Source organism: Prunus mume, linkage group LG1 (genome assembly GCF_029339155.1).
Source record: "Prunus mume cultivar Tortuosa linkage group LG1, ASM2933915v1, whole genome shotgun sequence".
Lineage (NCBI taxonomy): Eukaryota > Viridiplantae > Streptophyta > Magnoliopsida > Rosales > Rosaceae > Prunus > Prunus mume.
The window spans coordinates 17,693,117-17,718,075 of record NC_142698.1 but is presented as its reverse complement, the minus strand read 5'-3'; the positions used below and the strand labels follow the sequence as shown (position 1 = coordinate 17,718,075).

Sequence of the window (24,959 nt, the reverse complement as noted above, 5' to 3'; positions counted from 1 at the left end):
CGCGTCGGTGTTAACTCTGCTTGAGCCACTCTTTCGGCCTTTTCACAGTGGGCTGGCCTGGAAGGAACAATATGGTCTGGGTAAGGCTCAAAATAATGGGCCATAGTGGCAGGCACTAGTGACTTTCACTAATTACCTTTTTAATCACTTAATTTTACACGAAATTTCAATTTGGTAACTAAAAAACAAATTTAGCTAAATTTGTCATTATATTATTTAGAGCTTACAATTTAAAGACTTACCGTTAGTTAAGCCATGCAAATGTTATCCTCTTATTGACTAATTTGATTAAACTTTTTCTTAGTGGTCAAATTGAAAGTTGGTGTAAAACTCGATGACCAAAAAAATATTTATTTCTTTAATATATAAATTGTCAAAATAAGCACGTATGCATATTCACTGACTACGCTTAAAATGTATTGAAAATATTGCTATATATCAAAAGGCCAAAACTTAAACATTAATAAGACAGCAATGAAGTTTTCAAAGGAGAGAAGAGACCAAAACTTAAATGTTCCTCTTCCACTCATCTGCACTGCACCCCTTTTTTCTCTTCCTCTTCCACTTACTTGCAACACGTACACGGTACACCTACAAGTTGCGTTGCGTGCTTAATATGTAAGGCCGATTGCCGTGAGAGAATAATAAGGAATACAGGTAGAAGAGGAATATTTAAGTTTTGGCAATGATGTCTGCGTGTCGTCAGTGACAAACAGAAAACAGGTAGAAGAGGAGAAAAAACAATAACAATAAATTAGAGCACGAGAGAAATGGCAATAATGTTTGGCAAATTTTCGGAAGATATGGTGGTGCAAATGATGTCAAGATTGCCTCCCAAGTCTTTGATGCGATTTAGATGCTTGAATAAGTCATGGAACAATCCAATGAGCAGCCCTAGTTTGATGCCCAAGCATCTTTCCAATTCCAAGCTCAATGCCTCCTCCACCGCTTGCATTATTTTCAAGCGCACGTCTTGTTACCCTTGAGGATGAAAACAACAAGGGTGATGAGTTCCAATATGACAGAACGGCCCCGTTATTCTCAACAATAATTAATATACTTGCAAGGACAATATTAATGCTGATAACCTTGTTCATCATTCTGTAGTCTAGGACATTCATGTTCAACTTCCGATGAGTGTAGAACATCATATGCTAGAACTTGTAGGCCACTGCGACGGCATCATTTGTCTTCGACTTCAGATTGATGCGGACCAGGTTTTTTTATGCAATCCAGCAACCAGGAATTCAGAATTCTTCCAAAGCCTTATCTTCCGCCGCTTCCATATGTTCCAGAAACGTCAGAAAGCCTTACCTCGGGATTACCAAAAACATCAGAAACCCTTGGCGCGGGATTTGGTTATGATGACAAAGCAAAAGTGCACAAGGTTGTTAGAGTTAAATTTGTCTTGGCCGTGCCGGATCTCAATCTGATTTATTCAAGAGCAGAGGTTTACACCTTGGATGCTGATTCCTGGAGAGAGATCGAGTGTGACACACAAGAAGCCCATATTCTCCCACATGTTTTCCAGACATACTTGAACGGAATTTTTTATTGGTACGGGAGTGACACAAGAACTTCACTGGAAGTCATCATTTCATATGATATGGCGGACGAGAAATTTCATAAAATACCAGTACCAGATAGTTTCGATGATCTAGAGAGGCAACAAGCTTGAAGGGATATAGTTAGTTGATTCTAGCTTAGCTAAACTGATATTTTTCCAAAAAGGATGATGACATTTCATTGAATTTGTATGTCTTCTTAATTATTCCAAGTACTAAATCCGTTGTAAAATTTAATTTATTTCCCGTGTTGTGTTTTGTTCTTTTTTTTCTTACTTGTATAATCGACTTACAAAAGAAAGTTTTCTATGTGAATAGCTTAGTTTCGATCACAGGAGGCAACAAGCTTGAGAGTGTAGATATATAATTCTAGCAATTTAATTTCTCACCTTTATTTTTTCCTCTTGTCCAAAAGCTTGATAAAAGATGTACCAATAAGGATGAAATTCTGTTGAGTAATTTTCGTATGTTCAATAGGATGAGTACCAGAACATACAAAAATTTCTCATCCAATACTATGAGTACTTGTAGCCTCAATCTTTCAATTTTGTATGTTAATTATTACCTGAGAGTTAGCGGGTGTTTCTGGGGATGGTTGCATTTTCTTGAGACACATGTCATGTGTCCATGGACTTTAAAGCCTTAACCGCAATGGCAGCATCAGGAAGTCATTTCTAGAGCTCTAACATTCCATGTGGCCATTGACTTTGGCAGTTAGACATCTTAGCCTGAATGGCATAAAAGAAAACTCTACTACTTTGTTCTAAAAGATAGGATGCTTCCAATTGGAACTTTTTTATCACCATATGCACAAAAGTTAATTAGGGCGCATGCAGATGGATGAATTGTACAACCAACCTTTTCTTATATAGCAATTATACACCCAACTTTAAAGTTGAAGTGTTTTCAAGTTGACAGGGCACGTTGAAGATGATCACAGATGCTCAAAACTCTTGGACATGTCATGTGATTGATACTCCTAAAAATAGACATGCTCATAAACATTAGAAAAAGTCAAATATCTTAAGGGGGAAAAAAAGTTATCTGGTGGTGAAGAAATTATAACGAAAGTTAATAATAAAAACTCTACACCGTTAAACCAAGTAAAACAGAAGGGAAAACTATTAAAAGAAAGTCACATATCACAAACCACGTAACCATCTCTTTTCTGGTCAGCAGATCATCAATATGGAAATCTTCCTGCCTCCCTTAATCAAGTTCTCTCACTCATTTCGAAATGCAGAATTCAAACCCATATTAATTAGTTGTTAATCTCTAAGTACGTACCATCAAAACATATATTTCTATCCCTCATCGTTCAATCATTAGGGTTTAGAGTTTTGCAAGATGTGGGAAGAGATGGCGTTGCGTCATATCCTACCAAGATTGCCTTCCAAATCTCTAATGCGATTCAAATGTGTTCGTAAATCGTGGTATACTGTGATCAACAATCCCACGTTCGTGGAAAATCACCTCTCTAATTCGATGCACAACAAACTGTCCACCTGCATCCTTGTCAGTCGTTTTGTCCAGAGCGACACTAACAGTGATGAGAAGGAACTTGCATTCTCCTTCCTTCATCTCCGAAATGATTATGATGATGCTGAGCATAACCTCAATTTTGTTGTTGAGGACATCAAGTTTCCACTTTCTTCGGGACGATTTATTGGGCTCGAGGATGTAGAATCTCCAAGTATTTTAGGCCATTGTAATGGGATCGTTTGTCTAAGTCCTTGTAGTGACAACCTTGTTTTATGCAATCCAGCAATCAAGGAAATCAAACTTCTACCCAAATCAGGCCTTCCAGATTGGTGGGGATGTGCTGTGGGGTTTGGATATGATCCCAAATCTAAAGATTACAAAGTTAGTAGAATTGCATCTTATCAGGCGGAAATTGATGGTCTTATTCCTCCTCCTAGAGTTGAAATATACACCCTCAGTACTGATTCTTGGCGAGAAATCAACAATAATTCTTTAGAAACAGATAGTACTTGCTTTTTTCCTGATTATTTCCAGATATACTTCCAAGGAATTTGTTATTGGGTGGGGTATGAGCAACCAAAACAATCTGTGGAATACGAGGACGAGGAACAGAAGCCAATGGTCATTTTCTTCGACACGGGTGATGAAATATTTCATAATCTATTATTTCCTGATAGTTTTTATATGTATGAGGAAGGATCATCTTATGCTTATGAAATGTCTTATCTTATGTATTGTGATCTGCGCATTATACTGTGGGATGGATCCATTGCTCTTTTTGGGTTTAATCGTTTTAGTGTATGTCCTGACTCCTATGGAGTTTGGGTGTTGGATGACTTTGATGGTGCTAAGGGTTCTTGGACAAAACACTTAAATTTTGAGCCATTGATGGGCATTAAGAGGGTATTGGAATTTTGGAGGAGTGACGAGATTCTTATGGTTACCGAAGATGGAGATATAGTATCTTTCAACCTTGCAATTGAGAAGCTTAAGAATCTTCCCATGAAAATCCCATCTGATTTTGAAACTATTGTGTATGTGAATAGCTTACTTCCGATTACATGAGGCAATACGTTTGGGAGTCGCTAGTGAGGTATAGTTCAATTGGTTGAGCTCTTCCATTTCCACCTATGCGGACAGAGGTTTGAAACCTCCAAACACCCAATGAATATTTGTGTAAATCTCCCTCTCTCAATCGCTTGTATTTAAAAAATTAATAAATAAATAAAAAGACTTGAGAGTCTAGACATATAATTTCTCACTTCTTTTTCTGGGATATGATTTCCCCACTCTCATTTTCTCTACTTACACCCCCTTTTGCTTTTTAATCAATTTTGTCCTTTCTCTTTCCTATTCTACCCCTACCCTACATTAATTTCTTTTTACTTCACTTTTATATTAGTTCTTTTTCTTTATACTTAATTTTCCAACTTACACTATAGGAATGTATAAAGAAAACAGGGCCTTATAAGGGAAAGCGATAAAATTTGTTTATACTTAATATATAATTTTCCAGGCATAAAGAAAACGGGGCCTTATGAGAAATCAATTGCTTTATCATGTTTGGTAAGTCCAGGTATGAGAAATGGTTGCCTGGCACATGTGAAAGTAAGAGGGGAAGTGAAACCCTACTCTGAACTTGGGTTTTGTTTTCCCTCATCATGGGAAAGTTTGGGAAAATGAGCCAACATTCAATGCACATTTTTCATGACCATTTTATCCCCATTAACAATTTAGAATTACAATGTATCATTAAATGCATTTTATTTATTTAATTTAATATGGGTATAATTGAAAAATTATACAAACTTTGTTTTCCATTCCTACTGTATTTCTTTATACTTTGTTTTCCATTTCTTTATACTTAGTTTTTAAAAGTCCAGGGAAAGCGATTAAATTTACTCTCATCCCTTAGGAAATAACATAGGAAGTGATTTTCTCTTTCGTGCCATGGGCCAAACGGGGCCTTATAAACTCTATGAAAGTATTTAAGAATTTATCAACTCTATGAAAGTCACTCACTTAAAAAAAGTCTTTATAAATATGAATTGGATACACCTTCCTAATTTTTTGCTCCGGATGATTGTATTTTCTTGAGACATCCCATGTTTACGTGCACGACTTTAAAGTCTTAACCACAGAACCAGGAAGTCATTATTAGAGCTCCAACACCCCATGTGGCCATTGACTTTGGCAGTTAGACGTCCTGAATAGCATAAAGAAATCACTACTACAACTCCATTACTGCCACAAAAGCTAAATTTTAATCGGTTTGAAAACTCTAATAATTTCTTCTAAAAGATAGATGCTTCCAATTGCAACCTTTTTGATCAGTTAAGTGGTTGCTCACAAAGGTCCAGTCAATCAATTTTAACTCTTACTAGACAGAACAGCTGTCCACTGCTAGCAACATTGATATATTTTAAATTTAATTACCTACATAGCCTAATAAGTGTGTAGTTTTATCACAAAGAAATGGGTTTGGATTTGGTTCATTGATTGGAAGAAGTGGTTGTATGGTATAATTGATTTGTATTGTATAATGAGAGACGGTGGTCTCATACTTCTTCTCTCTCAACTCCTCACTAAGGAAAGCCTTGAGAGTTGTAAAATCCAGAGGATACTGATGCATAGGGGCTTAAGGCTGAGTTTAATTATCTATGATATAAGGATGCATGCTGAAGTGATTGTTGTAACAATGAAATCGTTGGATGTGCAAGCAAACCATGGGTCTTCTTAAGATGGATAATATGTGGAGGCGCTCACTGGTGCTCAACAACGAATTGACTAATTACATGGATGATATGAAGGCAGAACTGAGAAACAAGGGATTGATTGCTGACTGGGAGTGGACTGAAATATCCCTCCACATAAGGTGCATGTGTTCAAAACATAACAGAAGTTAGAGAAATTTGACAGAAATTGATGGATGTCCTTGAATTGCTTGTAATTGAAAACTACATAGATAAAATTGACCAAATTGAAACTACATGACCAAAATGATAAAACCGACAAACTATAAGGATAAAAAATGACTTTTGGCCTTACATTTTTCAACAAACACTTAGAGCATCCACAATGGGCTCCCTAAACTACCTTCTTAGACAAATTTTAGGGAGAAATTATAAAAATGCAACTCCAACCATGCTCTCTATCCACCTCCTAAAATAGGGAGTTCTCTAGAAGCTCCTAAATATGAGGAGAGAGAAAGGACTCCTAGTGACTCCCTATAATTTAATGCTGCTTTATTTAATGAGTATTTCAAACCTTTATTTAATGCTAACTATTTTTTATTTTATTTTTTAATAGAGATTGACCAATCAAAAAAGAGTTATAGCATTTATGACTCTCCAAATTATGGAGTATGGTTGGAGTTGAAATTTTTTAGAGAGCTCCTAAAATAGCTTTATTATATTTTTAGCTAAATTTTAGCTAAGAAATAGAGAGCATCATTGTGGATACTCTAAACCACCTCCTTAGACAAATTTTAGGGAGGAATCATAAAAATGCAACTCCAATCACGCTCCCTATCCACCTCCTAAATTAGGAAGTCCTCTAGGAGCTCTTAAATTTGAGGAGAGAGAAAGGACTCCTAGTGGCTCCCTATAATTTAATGCTGCTTTATTTAATGAGTATTTCAAACCTTTGTTTAATGCTAACAATTTTTTATTTTATTTTTTACGACTCTCCAAATTATGGAGTATGGTTGGAGTTGAAATTTTTTAGAGAGCTCCTAAAATAGCTTTATGATATTTTTAGCCAAATTTTAGCTAAGAAATAGAGAGCATCATTGTGGATGCTCTTAGTGTAGTAATTTCTCTGTTTATTATTTTAATCCTTTTTCCTAGAATACTAACTGATACCCGTAATAAAAATCATCAAGAAAACTGTAACCATTACTGTTTATTGGGAATACCTTCTGTAAAAGAGTTAGCGTAGTACCATATGATCAAGATCTTTAAAGAAACCTTTCAAATGGTCTCTTTCTTTGTATTTTATTACTATATGAAATCGAAGCATTAGCTTAGTTAATCATAACTAATTTTTTCACCAAACTTCATTGCTTGCTAACTCAACAACTTTTCTTTTGGTTAACCATAAAGAACTTGATCTAGCCCAGTGGGAAACCCTAGCCGCACTCTGGTCCCTTTTTTTCTTGCCGACAACCAACCGTAAGGAAGCTAAGAGGGGGAAAGGGAGGGAGGTGGAACTGCCTCTCCCCTCCTCGGCCCATCTTCCCCTTTCTCTCATCATCTCCCCTTCTTTTTCTCCCATCTTTTCCCTTCCTCTTATCCCCTTTTCTCCTCCCATTCCCCTCCCCAGATAGTCTATATCTGTTTGGATCTAGGTCTATTTGTCTGTTTGTTTGGTTTAGTTGTTTTTGCAGTGTTCTAAGTGATTGATGTTGTCTTTGTCTCGACGGCGGCCACAGTAGTGACGATGGATTGTGTCTCTTATCGGGAGAATTGTGATACCGGTGGTTGATGTTTTGTCTCTGTTTCAACGACGGTGGCGTAGCGACGCTGATGATAGTTATTATGATGTGGTGCTCTTCTTTACTCTGCACCGACCGAAGAACTATGCTTGGTCATAAAAGGTTTTCTTTGTCGGGTTCTGAGTTGAAGTGGAGTGCTACTTAGGGGTCCTTTTTACTGTTGTTTCTGTGTTACTCTGTGTTCTCTCTTGGTTTCTATTATGATATGCCTTTGTAGTTTGTGTGGATGTCAAAAGACTATGATTTTGCTCATAGAAGGGTTCTTTTGACAGATGGGATGTTCTGCGGTCCTCTCTCGTAGGTTTACTATTTGGGGTTTCTGCGGTCCTCTAATGTGGGTGTACTGTGTTGGTCTCTAGTTGCGGTTCTTGTCGGAGTTTTTTTTGTTAGTTTTTGTTTTTGATTTGTTCTTTTATTGTAATGGTCCAAAATGACATGAATTGGACTCTCTTGCTAGTCCATGACATGTGTGGTACTCTTTCCTTCCTGGAGTTTGTCCCATGAGGTTGTCCTAAGAAGGTTTTAACGAGACCACTGTATCATGTTGCTCTTTGTACGTTTTTAGTTCTATTAATGAATTCTCTTTCTTAAAAAAAACCCATAAAGAACTTGATCATTCATATGTTTATGGGAAGCATTCAACTAGAGATACTTAGTGGTTCTATTCTCAGTTAAATATTTTAATAATGAGAGTAAGACTTAGTATGTAATTCACATTCAATATACATAGGACATGTGGAAATATTTTATTTTTATTTAAAAAAAAATAGTCTAGTATATTGGAGAGTCTAAACCACATGTTTTATGTATATTGGATGGTACACTGTCTACCCAGAACATGCAAACATTTATCGACTTAGGTATCTTTCCATTCCATTTTATGTTTATTTGTTAACTGGCTTCCTTGTGTTTTATTCTTTTTTCTTTAATATTTTGAAGTACGTTAAAGAAGCAAGGGCTTTTATGATGTTTTTTTTGGGTTTATGCATGTATATTGGGTTCTTGAGAAACCCGTGGGAAAAAGTCAAAGTTGGATTTACCTATGCCCACAATTTATAAGTGACAGATTAATTGCGATAGTACACCCCATGCAACCTCCTATATAAACAGCAAACAAAATGCTTCTTAGCTCAGAAAGCCTCTCCCATTCTGTTGTATTCCTTATTGCTTTAGTATTCTCCTAGTATGACAACGTTGAAGTCGTCAACCGCTCTCCTTGTTCTTGCATTTGCTTTCTTCTTTTGTTTCATTATGAGCACTACTGGTGGGTTGCATTACATTTTTTTGCTGTTTATAATATGCATTGTACTTTTCTACTTCTATTTTGTATTTTGAGAAATACTCTGTGTGTTCGATGATATATATCATGTAACGGACAACTTTGATATAGCGCGCAACTTTCTTTGGCTGAATAACTACTTGGACATTACCTTTCGGCATGCTTTCTTTCGTCTACTCTGCATAGTTGCAATAAGTGCAGCCAAAATTATGTTCTTTATACATCAAATCCTTATTTAAGATACCATTAACCTTCTCACAATAATTTTGGCAGGATCTTATGTCTATTTTCAATTTGTGCAACAATGGCCACCGACGACCTGCAGATTTAGCAGCAAACCTTCCAACCAACAGCGGCGATTACAAATCTTCACCATCCATGGCCTATGGCCAAGTAATTATTCAAACCCAAGGATGCCTAGTAATTGCACTGGGTCGCAATTTAACTTTACGAAAGTGGTATGTATGGTTTCATTATTTTTTCACTTACTCTTTAGCATTTAGTTATCAGAAAATTAGATTGTCTCATATGAAGATAAAATACTTTTTTCAATGAAGCTGATAAATACATTTATAATAATAATAATAATATATCTGACCGCATCTTTATATATATATATATATATATACATTAGCCTGTCCGCATGCACTTTCGCTACTGAAAGGCTTTTTTTAAAAAAATTAAAATTTATTTTAGAATTAAAAAATATAACGGGTAGTTGTGTTCTATAAAAATAGGATCCATTATCTGATTTTTCTTTTAATTTTAATTTTTTTAAATATGAAAAAGTGTGAATTTACAATATTATCCTAATTTAATTAATAATTTCAATTCTTAATGTTTGTATTAACCAATGGTATTTTCTGGTATTTTGAATGTTTTACCATTTTTTTCCTTTTAGTTTATATATATACATATATCTAATAATCTAATTAAACGGTATATCATTTTGTACTTTGCGTATATAAAAAAGAAAGTATCACACTCAACATTCAATTTAATACCCAGATTTTTTTTGGTTTTTTGGTCAATGCACTACAAATTTCATTCAAGCCCGAAAGAAGAGCGGGACTAATAAGCTTACAACCGAAAAAACAAAGTAGGAGATAACTAAACCAACACTCAGTTTAGTACAAAAGGAATCTCCCCCCAACACTAACAAAAACTAAGGAGGACCGGGGAGTCCATCCGAATTGAGAACATGCATAAAAGCTAGTAGAGCCCTATTGGGCCAGCATTGTGCTTCCACCAAACCCCGACCCAGCTTTGCAGCTTCATGTGCAGCCTTGTTCACAAGATACAAAACTCGCCGCTAGCTTTCTGATATCCTTGATAATACCCAGATATATTGTATCTGAGTAATTCTAGAAATACCAACGCACTACACTAACTTTCCAACAGATTTGTCAAATTCAATCACCAAAGTACAATCCTTTCTCTTTTCAAAACTAACAAATTGATATATTGACTATTCAAAACATTTAGTTTATTTTGGAGGAACAAAACCTACATCCAAAATGCTATAAACCTGCACTTTTTCTTTTCAGGAAATAAATAAATAGATTTTATTCACATATTTTCGAAAAAAACGTACATTAATAATGCTAAAATGTGGAACAATTGCTCGGATGAAATCTATGTATTTATTTCACATATATTGCTCGGATGTCTCAGTACCCTCAATTGCGATCCAAACTGAAGAAATCTTGGCCGGACGTGGAAAGTGGCAATGATACAAGATTTTGGGAAAGCGAATGGAACAAACATGGTACATGTTCCGAAGAGAAACTTAACCAAATGCAGTACTTCGAGCGATCCCACGAGATGTGGAACTTTCACAATATTACAAAGATCCTTGAAAACGCTTCAATCGTACCAAGTGCGACACAAAAGTGGAGCTACTCGGACATAGTATCAGCCATTAAAGCAAGAACTCAAACAACACCCTCCCTTCGTTGCAAACGGGATAAGAAGACTCAGTTGTTACACTTACATGAAGTGGTATTATGTTATGAGTATAATGCATTAAAGCAGATTGACTGTAATCGAACAGCAACATGCGGAAATCAACAAGCCATCTGGTTTCAATAAAATTGTGGATAGCTTTCTAAAGTCATAATAAAGTAGTATGGTTTAGTATAATAAAAACAAAATGAATGATTGCAGTTACAATTTGGGAAGTCCGCCCTCTTTATCTTTTTATTTGTTTTTGGTTGGATTTTTTTTATATTAATTTCAAGCTATTACTTTTTATTTTTTATAGGGCGATGTCCACTAAAATGGACTTTAATTCTGGAGGATATTAATTTATAAATTGTCCCTCAGACAGTCTTTTTTAGGCAATTGTCAATTAGGACAAATTTAACGTAACTTTTTCATTACAATACTCAAACGAGTGTTTTTTTTCTTTTCAAAACAACTGGTTGTCTTTCGTCACCTAATATACATGGGTATTGAAAGCAACGGGACCCTTTTTGAGAAGGACCACCATAACTTTTTTTTGGCAAACTGTGGCAATTGTGGAGACTCAAACTTCTAATTCAATGATCTGAATCATTTATCTTTCAAGTTTTTGTTCAATGATCATTCTTGCAGAAGAAATTGAAAGAAAAACTACATCAGTATTGTAATGAATTGAGTAAAACCAAAGTTTCTATGTAAGTAACTGAAAACAAGAATTCGATTTCCCCATACGTCACCGTGCCCAACCTAAGTCCTGTTTCAAGAACTTGCTTGGATTCGTAATTACACAAGTACAGATCTGCTCCTCCCTTAATGTGATCTCTTCTTTGCATTAAGAGTTCATTATCTATACTGATCCCCATTGTACTATAACAGTTTGAAGGATAAATAAAAGGAGACAATTGTTTCCATCGTTTTTCTTGCAGAACCCAGAAGTCACTTTTTTCCATGTCCTCCTCCTCACAATCATAAAATGTAAAAAGCAAGCAAATTTGTTCCTTGTAAACGTCGATACATAACCCCCATGAATTGCAAATGGCATCTGGTGCTAAGAATTCTTCGAATTCTTCACTGCCTGAATCGAAGGACATAATACTGAATAGAGGACCTTTTTCAATGATGTGATATGCTACTCCATTAAAAAATGTACCCTTATGATGCTGCCAAGTGCATTTTAGCCAAGGAGGAATTGTTTCAATCATCTTCCAAGAGTCTGTTCTAAGACTATAGACCTCAACAGCCAAGGCATTTTTGTTGGTACGCATCATCCTTACAACCTTGTAGTCATTAAGCCCGGGATGGAACCCGAACTGGAGAGCAACATGGCTAAATTTAACGTTAATGTTGGCGCTCATTGGAGGGGTCCTAAGTTTCCTGACCGATGGATTCCATATGTGTATAGGACTATCGAAATTCAATATCTCATCCGAAATGCAAACTAAACCATTGCTTGAACCATATATCCCATAACGCTCTGTGCTCCCTAAGGGGTGGCTTAACTTGGAGCACTCCTCAAATGTTTCATTCGAAAATATAGACCAGTGAAATTTTTGTTCAACATATGGGTCATCAGGGTCTACCTGACGTTCAAAATTTGGGTGGTGGAGGCAGAGTAGATAGACATGGGCATGTTTTGTGACGTTCCTGTTAAGGTGTATGCTAACAAAACTGGAGCTGCCAATCAAATCACCCCATGACTTGCATGTACACAGAAACCGAACAAGGGATTTTGCAGGTAGTCTTACTAGGATGTCGATTAAGATTTCTTTCTTACGCAGTGAGAATGTCATCCTGAAAAAAAAAAGATGATAATGAAAATAAGTTAGAATTTAAAGCAAGGATCATAATAAAACAAGCTAAAAAAAAGAATGGTGCTTTCAATTTTGCAGAAAATCCATTGACTCACTTTTGAGGTTGGCAATGGCCAATGGAAAAGAATGAAATTTCCAACAGTTCGCGTGCGTCAAAAAATAAAGGATAGAGCTCTGTGAAATAGTCATGGGAAAAATAATATTTATAACCTCCTAAAAAAAGGAAAACAAAAAGGAAGAAAGAACTGCATTTCAGGGCAGCTTCTTCGGAGTAAAAAATGTTAAGATCCTGGCTGAACGTTATTGAATGGATAATAGAGTAAGTAACCAAGTAATTCGGCCCCTAGAATAAAGCACCACCTCATGACAAGGAGAAAGCGATGATCATTTATCAATAATGTAAAGAAGCCTACAGATTTCCCGAAAAAAAAAAGGTATTGAATTTCCAAATAGTTGTTTTTTGTATTTCCAAATCATAAATTATTACAATTGTACACAGATATATAAAGGAGACTGACCCTCCTTGACCTTTCTTGATTTACTCCACAAACTGAGACCTAGGGAAGGTAAACAACAGCCCCTTTAATTAGGGAGTTGACATCCGTTAATTAAGGAATTGACATCTAAGGATAGACTTCTATGCAAAAAGTTCCTAATCACAAGAAAGGTGAAGATGGCTATTATCCACTTGGGGAACGGCAACAATACACAGAAAAACTAATAAACCGCTGGACAACTTTCAATACTCCCCCTCAAGCTGGATCCAAAAGGTTGATGGATCCAAGCTTGGACAGAAGCCTTTGAAATTGATGAGAAGCCAAAGGTTCGGTGAATACGTCGGCCAACTGATCGAAGCTTCTTGTATAATGGGTCTGAATCACCTGCGACTGTACTTGTTCCCGAACATAATGACAGTCAACTTCGATGTGTTTCGTTCTCTCATGAAACACTAGGTTTGATGCTATGTGCATTGCTGCCTGGTTATCACAGAATAAGGACATAGGGTGAGTTGTACACACCTAAATCACACAGAAGACCCTTTAGCCATATCAGTTCACACGCAGTTGAGGCCATTGCACGGTATTCCACTTCGGCACTTGATCTTGCGATGACAGTTTGCTTTTTACTCTTCCATGTGACCAAGTTCCCACCTACGAAAGTACAGTAACCAGTTGTGGACTTGCGATCGATTGCGTTTCCTGCCCAATCAGCATCACAATATCCCATGATTTGGGTGTTCTCATTCTTCTTCATGATGATGCCACGACCCATAAACCTTTTTAAGTAGCGTAGGATCCTTTTAACAAGGTTCAAATGTTCGACTGTGGGAGATTGCATGAATTGGCTTGCGATACTGACTGAATATGTTATATCAGGTCTGGTGATTGTTAGGTAGATCAACTTACCAACAAGTCTCTGATAATAGCTTATATTCGTGAGTGGCGTGCCCTCCAAGCTGAGTTTAAGCTTGCTATCAAGAGGAGTTATTGCTGGTTTAGCATTGCTCATGTTAGCTTCCTTGAGCAGATCTAGAACATACTTTCTTTGATTAAGAAATAATCCCTTGTGTGAAGTTGCCATTTCTATTCCAAGAAAATACTTCAAAACATCAAGGTCCTTAATTGCAAACCTTTGTTGAAGTGATTGTTTGAGCTTGGAGATCTCTTCAGCATTATCACCTATAATTATTAAGTCATCAACATAGATCAACACAACTATAATTTTCCCACAGCTCCAGTGCGAACAAACAATGATGAATCGGCATTACTTCTTTTGAAACCAATACTCTGAAGAACTGAACTTAGCTTGGCATACCAAGCTCGAAGAGATTGTTTTTGTCCATAAACTGATTTGTGCAATTTGCATACTAAATCAGGTTCATTGTTTTGAGGATGTCCTGGTGGCAATTTCATGTAGACTTCTTCTTCGAGATCACCGTGCAAGAAAGCATTCTTCACGTCCATCTGATACATGGACCATCCCTTGTTGACCGCAACAGACAATAGAACCCTAACTAAGTTCATTTTTGCAACAGGTGCAAATGTTTCTTTGTAATCCACCTCGAATGTTTGAGTGAATCCCCGAGCCATCAACCTTGCTTTATGCCTCTCAATGGAACCATCTGAATTAAATTTGATCTTATAGATCCACTTACAACCCACTGCCCTTTTTCCTTTTGGAAGTTTGGTGATGCTCCAGGTTTGGTGCTGGTCTAGAGCTTTAAGTTCTTCTTGCATTGCCTCTTTCCACACATCATGGTTGTTAGCCTCATGAAAATTTTGAGGCTCACTGTAACTTGAAATATTGTTTAGAAATGCAGCATGTGAGGGAGTTACCTTTTGGTATGATACACAATGGGAGATTGGATGCTTGGGTTTGTAGGTGACAAAATCTTGAAACCTTGTGGGGGGTTGTCTATCACGCATAGGATTGCGTCGTGGTGCTGCAAGTGTTGTCTCACACTCATTCAAATCTTGAGATACATCTTGAAGTTCACCTTGGTTGTCACCATCCTCATGTAGTGTCTCGTCAGACTGAGTGGCTTCATTGTTACTCTTAGTGAATGGTACATCATTATTGACAGGACTGAGACTTTTATTTGTTGAAACATAAGGAATGTTGAGCTCAATTCTTGGTAGAGGAAACAAATCCAAGACACACTTCCCTTGACTTGTGGTTTCAAGTAACTTGCTGTAAAAAGGATTAGTTTCTTGGAATCGAACATCTTTAGACACAATCATTTTTCTCAGTTGGGGATTATAGCACTTATATCCCTTTTGTGTTGATGAATAACCAAGAAAAATGCATTTAACTGCTCTAGGGTCCAATTTATCTCAATGATGAGGTTGGACATGAACAAAACAAATACAACCAAAGACTCTAAGATGTGAAATATCAACTTTTCTTTATTTCATGACCTCTATGGGAGATTTAAAACCCAAGACTCGGCTAGGTAGTCTATTAATGAGGTATGCAGCTGCCATGACTCTTTGAGACCAAAATCTCTTTGGTACATTCATTTGTAGCATTAAAGCTCTAGTTTTTTTCAAGTAAATCACGGTTTTTTCTTTCCACTATGCCATTTTGTTGAGGAGTGCCACCACAATTTGTTTGATGCATGATATCATGATTGCTCAAATATTGTGTCATGACATGGGACATATATTCGGTGCCATTGTCAGACCTTAAGGTTTGAATTTGAGAAGAGAAATGGTTTGTAACAAGATTATGAAAATCCTTAAACACTTCCATAACTTCATTTTTAGAATTTAAAAGGTACAACCATGTGGCTCTAGAGAAATCATCCACAAAAATTACAAAATACACTACTACATTTTAATACTTGCGTGACGACATTTTGCGCGACGACGAAAATTTTGTCGTGCAAAGAATTCTTGCGCGACTGAAAAAGACAATCATAGCGCAAAATTTTCCAGATAATAATTTATAATTGAAAACTTGCGCGACGAAAATTTTCATCGCGCAAAAGCTATTAGCGCCACCAAAATCGTGATCGTCGCGCAAAATTGGGAAGAAATACCCGCGTTTATTTCGGGGTAGCTCCAAAACCTTGCGCGACGACAAATATCGTCGCAAAAGGAACCCTAGCGCGACGGTGGACATTATCGTCGCGCAAAGTTAGGCGGAAAAGCGCGGGTTATAATTTTTGGCTCCAAAACCTTGCGCGACAACAAATGTCGTCCCAAAAGAAGACTTAGCACGACGCAAATATACGTAGTCATGTGCATTTTTTTATTTTGGCGCTAAACTTTTGCGCGACGGAAAGATTTGTCGTCGCGTAAAGTTCGATGTCGGCACGTCTTCGCGTGACGAAATTTTCCATTTGTGCGACGAGTTTTGTAGTTTGCGCGACAAACAATGTTGCGCGACGAATCCTTATTCGTGGCGCAAAATCCTTCTTCTTATGATTTGTTTTCTGCCATTGCAGAGGCAGACTTGAAAAAAAAAAACTTTTACCTACACCATTCTGCTGTGCTTCTGCTAGGTAAGTATTATTTGTTGTCATTAGTTTAAAAGTATGTATGTAAATTTATACTAACGATATTAATTTCGTTTTTTTAGGGATATTTGTAATTAGCGATTGGTGGAGAACGCTTGAGAAAGTATTTTATTCGCTTTATACTTTAATAATATAAAATTAATTACATTATGTTAAACTTAGTTTGTTATGTTAAATTTTTTTTTTTGTGACATTATATTTATATTATGGTTTTAAATTGTGCGTGACGAGCATAATGTGTTGAAATTAACTTCGTACTTTTATTATTATTTTTTAGTAACACTTAGTTTCCCGTTCGAGATTAATTGGATTTCGTGCATAGATGCGTAAAGCATGACTGCGGTCTAATTAATTCTTGAATTGTCCCATTATTTGGACAGTTTGGTACTGCATAGTGTTGTCATGTAATCTACGGCTACATGATTAAATTTCGATTGTGGAGATTTCGGTGTCATCTCGGTACGTTATTCGGGTGCTATGTAGGTATATATATACCTATGCCCACCTCAAGAATCGAGATCTGCCGAAATTTGTCCATGTCGAAATCTAATCTCATGTAGCCGTAGGTTACGTGACAGGATTATGCATTCCCGAATGGGATATGGCCCTTACATGAGGCATAAGGTGACATTATAACTTCGTATAAAGTTGTTGTGATTGTTGTGTTGTGATTGTGGTTTCAAGAATTATGAGCAGAAGGTGGATACAGAACCCGAATGGATGCGCAGACGAATACTTGAATAGAATCGAGGATTTTATTGAGTTTGCATGTAGACACAACTCGGGTGCAACTAGAATCCGTTGTCATTATAGAATGTGTAACAACACGTTGTGGGAGACAATTGAAAATGTTGGATTTCATTTAGTAAAGAAAGGAATGATTGAAACATATAGCATTTGGAACCTTCACGGAGAACAATTAGACAATGATTCGTCTTCAAATGCCACAAGAGTGGACAATGTTGAACCTATTGTGGATCCTAATGAACAAGTCATGAATATTATAAATGATGTTTTTCCATTTGTATCGACCAACATCAATCGGGAAGGGGAAGATGACGTGCCCACCCCAATAGACAGTGCAGAGTTCGAACAATATGAATAACTGTTAAAAAATGCCAACCAAGAGTTATTATTTCTCCATTTCATATATATATATATATATATATATATATATATATATATATACACACTTCTTTTTAATTCATCAACTTGAATAGAATACTCTTCTTCTTCCAGAAACCCAAGATGTGCCGGAGAAAATGCACAGGTACGCGGTGTGGGCCATACCATCCTATGACGTGGTCCGCAGGATCAAGAAGGTGATGGAGGGCCTCCGGGCCGAGTTTGGCGGTCCCCAGATCGAGCCCCACACCACCATTGTGGGGTCCATCCTTTTGAGCCATGAAAGTCGAAGGCTTCACAGAGGCTTGTGAAAGTTTCCAGCAGACAGTTTTAAAATAAATTTTCCATCTCTTTTTGTAGATTTCTTGTTATGGGTTTGTTGAGGATTTAGAGAATGAAGATTGTGAACTAAAATGCTACTACTTTGTCCGCAAAATTGCAGCAGGTTGTCATGAACCTCATATGCCACATTTGAGTCTCCATTATGCCAACCTGACAGAGGAAGAAAGGACAAAAGCTGCAGAAAAAGTTACCATTTTGGATGAGAGCATTGCTAGCCTCAGCTTCCCAATAAATTGTTTTGAATTGTACAAAACCAACCACGAAGATAGAGATCAACAATCTTGGGAGAATGTTCTTGAATACACCATCCCACTTTTCCGACCAAGGGCAGAGCCACCCTTAGGCTAGGGTGGGCTGGGCTACAGTTCAGTTCAAATGTTGAAAAAAAATTAAGAGTTTAGTGCTAATTGTTAGTAAGTTCACCCATGTTCAGAGGAAATTAGTCCTCCCCATTATTGAAACAATTTATGATAATATATATATATGTGTATAGTATTTCTATAAAAATTATGGTTCCGCAATTGTTTTTGACCCGATTCCAATTGATGCTACTGTCCCTCTCTTCTATTGCCTGATGAACTAGTTAACAGGTTTATGTTTTATTGTAAGATGAAAGGCTCAAATCTCTCACGAATTTGTCTCTCATATGTGTATAACATATACGGTACCTATTCATCCAAGGAAATGTTGATCCAGTGAACTAACATTGTCTCACTGGTTTTGGCCGCCACACACTAATTAATCCACTAATGGAGCATCCTCACATGACCTCTCAAAACTAATGGAGCTCCAAATGCGAATATAAAACCAAAAATATAAGGTAAAGGGCCCACCTGCAAATTCTATATTGAAGGTCCAATGAACTCGTATAAACCAGAGACAAACAAACATTGGAAGATTGTGCTCACTTCCTATAACAACATGCCTCTCTCTCACAGCCAGTCTTTTATAAAAATGAAAGTTTAGAAAATAGCCCAGAAAATTACTCAACACACCCAACCGTAAGATAGGAATTAATATACTTGCTCAACATAACTTAGCACTTAAATTCAAAATTTTCTTATTTCTTTAAAACTTAAAAAAGTCTTACAAATTCGTTAAATAAAAAATATCATGACATGGTTGACCTCACAAAGCAACAATCCTATTTACAATATCAATAATGTTAACGGCACCAACCGTGACAAATTTCAAGCTATTACAGGCTAATATATATCACGACAGACCTTGTTACAAATTAGGGGTCAAGAAAGTTTAAAATGAATAATAGATGCGTAACGCGATAGATTCATACAGAAAACTGAACAAGAATGTAGAGGTCACGTTATGACGGTCACCATTATTGGTGATGACTGAGGACCCAAGAACATTATCCACGTGTACTATGTTGCTATCATGCGCCGGTCTATGTTCCTGGCGCACTTGGTCGTCCAACTTTGAAGGTTTCAACAAAACTGAGATCTACATGGCACTGCGAGAAAAATTTAGGGGGAGGTAGAAAAATAGAAAAAAAGATAAAGAAACATTCAAGCCAAAAATTTGCCAACCCATCTCTATCTATCCCATCATTCGCTTCCTTCCTCAATTTCCTTTTGTTGCTTCTCCTTGGAATCCAAAGCTTTAATCTTACCTCCTCCTCAGTTGGCCATCTCTGTCTGTTCTCATTTTCTGTTTTTTTCTTTTTCAACTTTTGCTGCCAATAAATTATTGGCTTTCCTTTATTGACCCACTTCATCTTTCTTCTTCTTCTATCTATAAAGTTGAGTTCTTGATTAATCTCTCTGGATTTCCCAAATCTCTCTCGTTCTTCTCCAATTTTTGACAATTTCAATCTGGGTTCTTTAGAGATTTGGTGCATCGTTTGGAGCAGAAGAGGCAGAGGAGATGATGATGATGACAATGGAGGGGATGATGGATAAGGGTGTATTGGATGATATAATAAGGAGGCTATTGGAAGGCAAAGGAGGAAAACAAGTGCAGCTATCAGAGGCAGAGATCCGTCAACTTTGCGTCAACGCTCGCCAAATCTTCCTTTCTCAGCCTAATCTTCTTGAGGTGCGAGCTCCGGTTCGCATATGTGGTCAGCTCTCTCATCCCCTCTCTCTCTCTCTCGCACAGAGTATTTTTCGTGATCATTATGGTGATTTGAATTGTCCAATTATCAGCATCATTTATTCTTTTGTGCTTTCATGCTTCTGGATGATTATGTAAAAGATTGGTATTGAATAAGAGTGATGTCGGAATTGATAATTGGATTAAATTGGGATGTAACAATTTTGCGTTTCTCATGCCCTGTATTGGATAATGAACTTTTGGAGTATTCTGTTTGAATTTTGAGAAAAATATGATCGTTCTTATGCTATGTTCATTAGATGAATTGGACATCTATTTGAGTGATCGACATGGGGCATTGTATGTCATTTTTTTCATTAGATGCAATTTCTGTCCAATAATGTTCATTTTCTGCTCAACAATGAAAATGAAAGGCAAAGAAATAACTTTATTTCGTAATGGCCAGTTTTTTTTTTTACTTTGTAAAAGGATTTGAAAACAATGATTTGGATGTTCCTTTGCTGCATTTTGAGTACTTGGTACCATTTTGTTTTCTTGGTCCTCTTGTTGTACATCATGGGACAGTGTATCCATGATGCTCTAATGTAGCTTGCATCAAATACAGGGCAGAAATGATAGTTGAAAGAAAACATAACAATTATCTCCTTATATTTCTCTGTGTCCTTGGTGTTCCTAATATTGCAGGCATCTTACAGGTGATATACATGGACAATACCAAGACCTGCTAAGGCTATTTGAATATGGTGGTTACCCTCCTTCTGCAACCTACCTGTTTCTTGGAGATTATGTGGATCGAGGCAAGCAAAGTTTGGAGACAATATGTTTGCTTCTGGCCTATAAAATAAGATATCCTGACAAAATCTTCCTTTTGAGAGGGAACCATGAAGATGCAAAGATTAATCGAATATACGGGTTCTATGATGAGTGTAAAAGGAGGTTTAATGTTAGGCTTTGGAAAATATTTACTGAGTGCTTTAATTGTTTGCCTGTCGCTGCACTTATTGATGAGAAGATACTTTGTATGCATGGGGGGCTGTCACCAGAGTTGGAAAATTTGGATCAAATAAAGGAACTTCAAAGGCCAACTGACATTCCAGATAATGGTCTTTTATGCGATCTGCTTTGGTCTGATCCTGATGCTAGGATTGAGGGCTGGGCAGAGAGTGATCGAGGTGTTTCCTGCACTTTTGGAGCTGATAAAGTTATTGAGTTTTTAGATAAGAATGAACTTGATCTCATTTGCCGGGGTCATCAGGTAATCCTATTTCTGTTTGAGGAACTTGAATCCAAGTTACAATACAAATGACATAACTGTATATATGTGTAGCCAAAATAAGCCTCTCTGCCCCTTCTTTCTCCTTTCCCCTATTAGTTTTATAAATGACGTCCACTGTGTTTTGTTCTAGTAAAAACATTGCAGGCATTACCTCTAGGCGTCTTTATGCGCACAGCCTTAGGACTATTTGCCAAATTATTTTCATGATCACTTAATCCAACTTGCCCATATTAATGGTTATAATAAGTTTACACTGTAGGTGGTGGAGGACGGCTATGAGTTTTTTGCAAAACGAAGATTAGTCACTATATTTTCAGCTCCAAACTATGGCGGGGAGTTCGATAACGCTGGTGCTCTATTGAGTGTTGACGAAGGTCTAGTGTGTTCCTTTGAGATATTAAAACCAGTGGATAATAAAGCATCCCCAAGTGGTTCTAATTCATCCAAGTTAAATCTTAAAAAGGTATGTGTACCGTTCTTTATTTTATTTTCATGATGTACGTATGATGATATCTAATCATGATGGCGTAATTTTGTGTTTCTTTGGGGCAGCTTCCTAAAACTGGAAAGAACTGATTATTTGGAGATTTCTCACAGCTCAATTAGGAGATACAACAAGCCCAACTGATGCTAGCGAGTTTGGATTCTATTAATAGATGAGCTTGGCAAGAGAGAAGCAGTGCCTTCTTAATCCCAAAGTTGAAGGCTTGATCATATTGAAAGTTTCCGATAATTTTATTGCATGAAAGTTCTTATGAAATTTGTAAATCATAACTGCATATGTTATTGCTTGTGCAGGGAAGAGGTTTTTTTTGGGGGTTTAGACTCCTTTTGATCAAAATTTGCTCATTAGAGCAAAATTTGAGGGTAGAGATTTAGAATGGCTTGCGTTGGTTTTTGTTGAGCATGTGTATATTAAGCTTCATTATAGCATTTCAGAATGTACTTTCACTGGTTTCCTGATAGCCTTTTCGTTCAAACGCAATATAGCGGCTCTCAATGCATATCAAACGAATCCATTTTTATATTTTCTCTTTTTCAAAGTAAATATGGTTAAAATCAGGCCAAAAGCAAGCTAGTAGTTTTGTTTCTAGATAATCACCGTTGATATATCTCCAACAATCAGTACTCATAGGAGTGTATATTTCTGCTCTAGTGGGGGAGCTATAAGTTTAACGAGGGGGAGCAAATTTATCGTATTATTAAAAAAAATTTAATACAAGCGACAGTAATTTAGAGGAATAAGGTTTCTCACACACACAATCGTCTTTTTACATGCTCATCCCCACAAAACTTTAAGCCCTTATTGGGCCAGGCTTGAAAATATTTGGGGTTTTCTGTTCTACATTTTTTTGGGCTAGACTGATAATTATACTGGGCCTAGAACACAAGCTTGTAAAATGCTAGGGTTCCTACCACACTTCAACAAAACCCAAGGTGTGTGCGGCCGAAGCTCCATTAGAAACAATAGACCATCACACACTTGATAAAAAGCCCGACACTAGCAGCATCAATACTAATTGTATAAAGCTTCTCAAAACCCTAGCTTCATTTGGGTCTGTCCACTCGGCACTAAGCGGCGTCCCAACCAGAGCAACCGCGCTTCTACACCAACAGCTCCGATGGTATCTCTCTCTCTCTCTCTCTCTCTCTATTTGCATTACATGTATGTTACTGTATTTCTATGTGAATAACATATTGCGTTTGGTGCGAAACAGGGTATCGATCTTGTTGCAGGAGGTAAGAGCAAGAAGACCAAGCGCACTGCGCCCAAGTCCGATGATATTTATCTCAAGCTTCTCGTCAAGGTATATACTTTTGTCTTTGTGCTTATTTGCGTTTATACGACTTTTTGTATGTGGGTATGGTTTCATTGCCCTTATGTATCTTACTTGAAGAATGCTTGTTGTAAAATATACATATACTACAGATGTGTTAGGAATGGAAATATGTGTATCTATAGCAAATTGAAAGATTGAATATTTTTTGCTCCATTTTCTGTAAAACTCTCTCTCATTTCGGGCTTGAATAATTTGGGGTTTTTATTTCTGCAATGATGATATATGTGTATCCCAGCTCATTACGAGACCTTTTGTAGGTCAGGGAATAGACTTAACCCACATCTATCTGAGCCTTTCGCAACTTCGGTTTGTCAAGTCTGATTTATAATGAAAAAGTGCATCTGTTATTTCTTTTAAGGATTTTGAATTACATTCCGATAGAATAGAGCACCGTTTGGTGTAATTTGCTACTATTTTTTTTTTAATACTTTGGATCGTTTGAATTTATTTTTCTTTTAGAATTGTTTTCTGATCCAGATTATCTAGAAAGCTGCTTTCTTTCATTTTGTATCTCAAAATTCTTATAGCATTGTTTAATGATGCTGAACTATGGAGGAAATGTTCCCTGTGATGCTTTTAAACCATGCTAATGCTGATTATTGCATGATTATATCTTTAAAAAAATTCTGAGGGAACTAGCTCATATTTTTCAAATTTTGTTCCTTTGAGGTTTGTTAACCAGATATCTTTTAGTCGAATTCATGATTTCTCCCATATTTCTCTGCCTTTTGTTTTTCTCATTGTACCGTTTTTGTATACTATAATGATATGGATGTGTTGTCTGATCGGATACTCGGTTTTTCCTTAATCAGCTGTACCGCTTTCTTGTCCGGAGAACTGGAAGCAAGTTCAATGCGGTCATTCTCAAACGTCTCTTCATGAGCAAAGTCAACAAGGCCCCACTTTCTCTCTCGAGGTTGATTCGTTATATGCAAGGAAAGGACAACAAGATTGCTGTGGTTGTGGGGACTGTGACAGATGATATTCGCGTTTATGAAGTTCCTCAATTGAAGGTTACAGCACTCAGGTTTACTGAGACTGCAAGGGCCAGGATTGAGAAGGCAGGAGGAGAGTGCCTAACATTTGATCAGCTTGCTTTGAGGGCACCATTGGGTCAGAATGTGGTATGAACTTTTAGCACGTATAACGTCACTGTTAGTTAAATTAGAAATCTTGTCTCTTAATATCAAGTAAAGCTTCTTTTTGCTGCCATTGCAGGTTCTCCTCAGAGGACCAAAGAATGCACGTGAAGCAGTGAAACACTTTGGTCCAGCGCCTGGTGTGCCACACAGTCACACCAAACCTTATGTCCGATCGAAGGGAAGGAAATTTGAGAAGGCTAGAGGAAAGAGAAACAGCAAGGGATTTAGGGTTTGAGCTAATTAGAATTGAAAGTGTTATTTCTGGAATCCAATTTTGCTTCTACTTAGGTGTCTGGTATCGTGTTTACTTCGTTACTCTGTTGGGTAAATTTGTTTTCAACGTGGGTTAGTAAAAACTCGCTTTTTTTTAAGACGCCAATAGTTCCTATCATTTCAAAATGTGTTTGAGTTCACCTGAAAAAGAACGTTGTTTAGTACATTTGGGGAATGCATTATATTTCTAATCCCGATTCATGGGTTATTTTGGTTACCATAATTTCTGCTCATGTTCTGCCTCCCACTGACAATAAACCACTATTCATGCA

General features: G+C 36.9%; 5 protein-coding genes and 2 non-coding genes across 9 annotated transcripts; 6 read left to right on the top strand and 1 right to left on the bottom strand.

Annotated features, from left to right (window-relative positions):
* Nucleotides 1-2,754: 2,754 nt before the first annotated feature.
* Nucleotides 2,755-4,235, top strand: LOC103343613 (F-box/kelch-repeat protein At3g06240-like). Its single transcript, XM_008247267.3, has one exon. It carries the CDS (start codon nt 2,913-2,915, stop codon nt 4,110-4,112), a length of 1,200 nt encoding a protein of 399 aa, XP_008245489.2. The 5' UTR covers nt 2,755-2,912; the 3' UTR covers nt 4,113-4,235.
* A 4,486-nt stretch (nt 4,236-8,721) lies between these two features.
* LOC148921202 (ribonuclease MC-like) lies at nt 8,722-11,001 on the top strand. Its single transcript, XM_089052508.1, has 3 exons — nt 8,722-8,806; nt 9,095-9,279; nt 10,496-11,001. The coding sequence occupies exons 1-3, from the start codon at nt 8,728-8,730 to the stop codon at nt 10,910-10,912; spliced, it is 681 nt and encodes a 226-aa protein (XP_088908634.1). The 5' UTR covers nt 8,722-8,727; the 3' UTR covers nt 10,913-11,001.
* Nucleotides 11,002-11,169: 168 nt separating this feature from the next.
* Nucleotides 11,170-12,716, bottom strand: LOC103343632 (F-box/kelch-repeat protein At3g06240-like). Its single transcript, XM_016792556.2, has 2 exons — nt 12,690-12,716; nt 11,170-12,574 (listed from the first exon to the last, which is right to left on the bottom strand). The coding sequence occupies exon 2, from the start codon at nt 12,571-12,573 to the stop codon at nt 11,440-11,442; it is 1,134 nt and encodes a 377-aa protein (XP_016648042.2). The 5' UTR covers nt 12,574; nt 12,690-12,716; the 3' UTR covers nt 11,170-11,439.
* Nucleotides 12,717-19,532: 6,816 nt separating this feature from the next.
* Nucleotides 19,533-22,396, top strand: LOC103343642 (serine/threonine-protein phosphatase PP1). Of its 3 annotated transcripts, none has more exons than XM_008247291.3 (4): nt 19,533-20,162; nt 20,851-21,410; nt 21,691-21,894; nt 21,984-22,396. In XM_008247291.3, exons 1-4 carry the CDS (start codon nt 19,967-19,969, stop codon nt 22,005-22,007), a joined length of 984 nt encoding a protein of 327 aa, XP_008245513.1. In that variant the 5' UTR covers nt 19,533-19,966; the 3' UTR covers nt 22,008-22,396. The 3 variants fall into 3 exon arrangements, with proteins under 3 accessions (XP_008245513.1, XP_008245525.1, XP_088898727.1); XM_008247303.3 differs by having other exon boundaries at nt 19,550-20,162; nt 22,029-22,396; XM_089042601.1 differs by having other exon boundaries at nt 19,611-20,162; nt 20,840-21,410.
* Nucleotides 22,397-22,985: 589 nt separating this feature from the next.
* On the top strand, nt 22,986-24,910 carry LOC103343678 (large ribosomal subunit protein eL18y). Its single transcript, XM_008247326.3, has 4 exons — nt 22,986-23,056; nt 23,150-23,239; nt 24,085-24,396; nt 24,491-24,910. Exons 1-4 carry the CDS (start codon nt 23,054-23,056, stop codon nt 24,647-24,649), a joined length of 564 nt encoding a protein of 187 aa, XP_008245548.1. The 5' UTR covers nt 22,986-23,053; the 3' UTR covers nt 24,650-24,910.
* On the top strand, nt 23,481-23,570 carry LOC148921201 (small nucleolar RNA snoR69Y). The gene has a single exon (XR_016123396.1). It is a non-coding gene; the product is annotated as a small nucleolar RNA snoR69Y (small nucleolar RNA).
* On the top strand, nt 23,833-23,909 carry LOC148921200 (small nucleolar RNA snoR53Y). The gene has a single exon (XR_016123456.1). It is a non-coding gene; the product is annotated as a small nucleolar RNA snoR53Y (small nucleolar RNA).
* Nucleotides 24,911-24,959: the final 49 nt, after the last annotated feature.

Bases quoted from the DNA above. Each gene is read 5' to 3' on its own strand.
- LOC103343642 (XM_008247291.3), top strand. From the start codon at position 19,967: ATGATGATGATGACAATGGAGGGGATGATGGATAAGGGTGTATTGGAT. The intron at 21,411-21,690 runs GTAATCCTATTT...TTTACACTGTAG, and splicing joins TCATTTGCCGGGGTCATCAG to GTGGTGGAGGACGGCTATGA. The intron at 21,895-21,983 runs GTATGTGTACCG...TCTTTGGGGCAG, and splicing joins CCAAGTTAAATCTTAAAAAG to CTTCCTAAAACTGGAAAGAA.
- LOC103343613 (XM_008247267.3), top strand. From the start codon at position 2,913: ATGTGGGAAGAGATGGCGTTGCGTCATATCCTACCAAGATTGCCTTCC.
- LOC148921202 (XM_089052508.1), top strand. From the start codon at position 8,728: ATGACAACGTTGAAGTCGTCAACCGCTCTCCTTGTTCTTGCATTTGCT. The intron at 8,807-9,094 runs GTGGGTTGCATT...TAATTTTGGCAG, and splicing joins TTTCATTATGAGCACTACTG to GATCTTATGTCTATTTTCAA. The intron at 9,280-10,495 runs GTATGTATGGTT...CGGATGTCTCAG, and splicing joins AATTTAACTTTACGAAAGTG to TACCCTCAATTGCGATCCAA.
- LOC103343678 (XM_008247326.3), top strand. The intron at 23,240-24,084 runs GTATATACTTTT...TTCCTTAATCAG, and splicing joins ATCTCAAGCTTCTCGTCAAG to CTGTACCGCTTTCTTGTCCG. The intron at 24,397-24,490 runs GTATGAACTTTT...CTGCCATTGCAG, and splicing joins CACCATTGGGTCAGAATGTG to GTTCTCCTCAGAGGACCAAA.
- LOC103343632 (XM_016792556.2), bottom strand. From the start codon at position 12,573: ATGACATTCTCACTGCGTAAGAAAGAAATCTTAATCGACATCCTAGTA.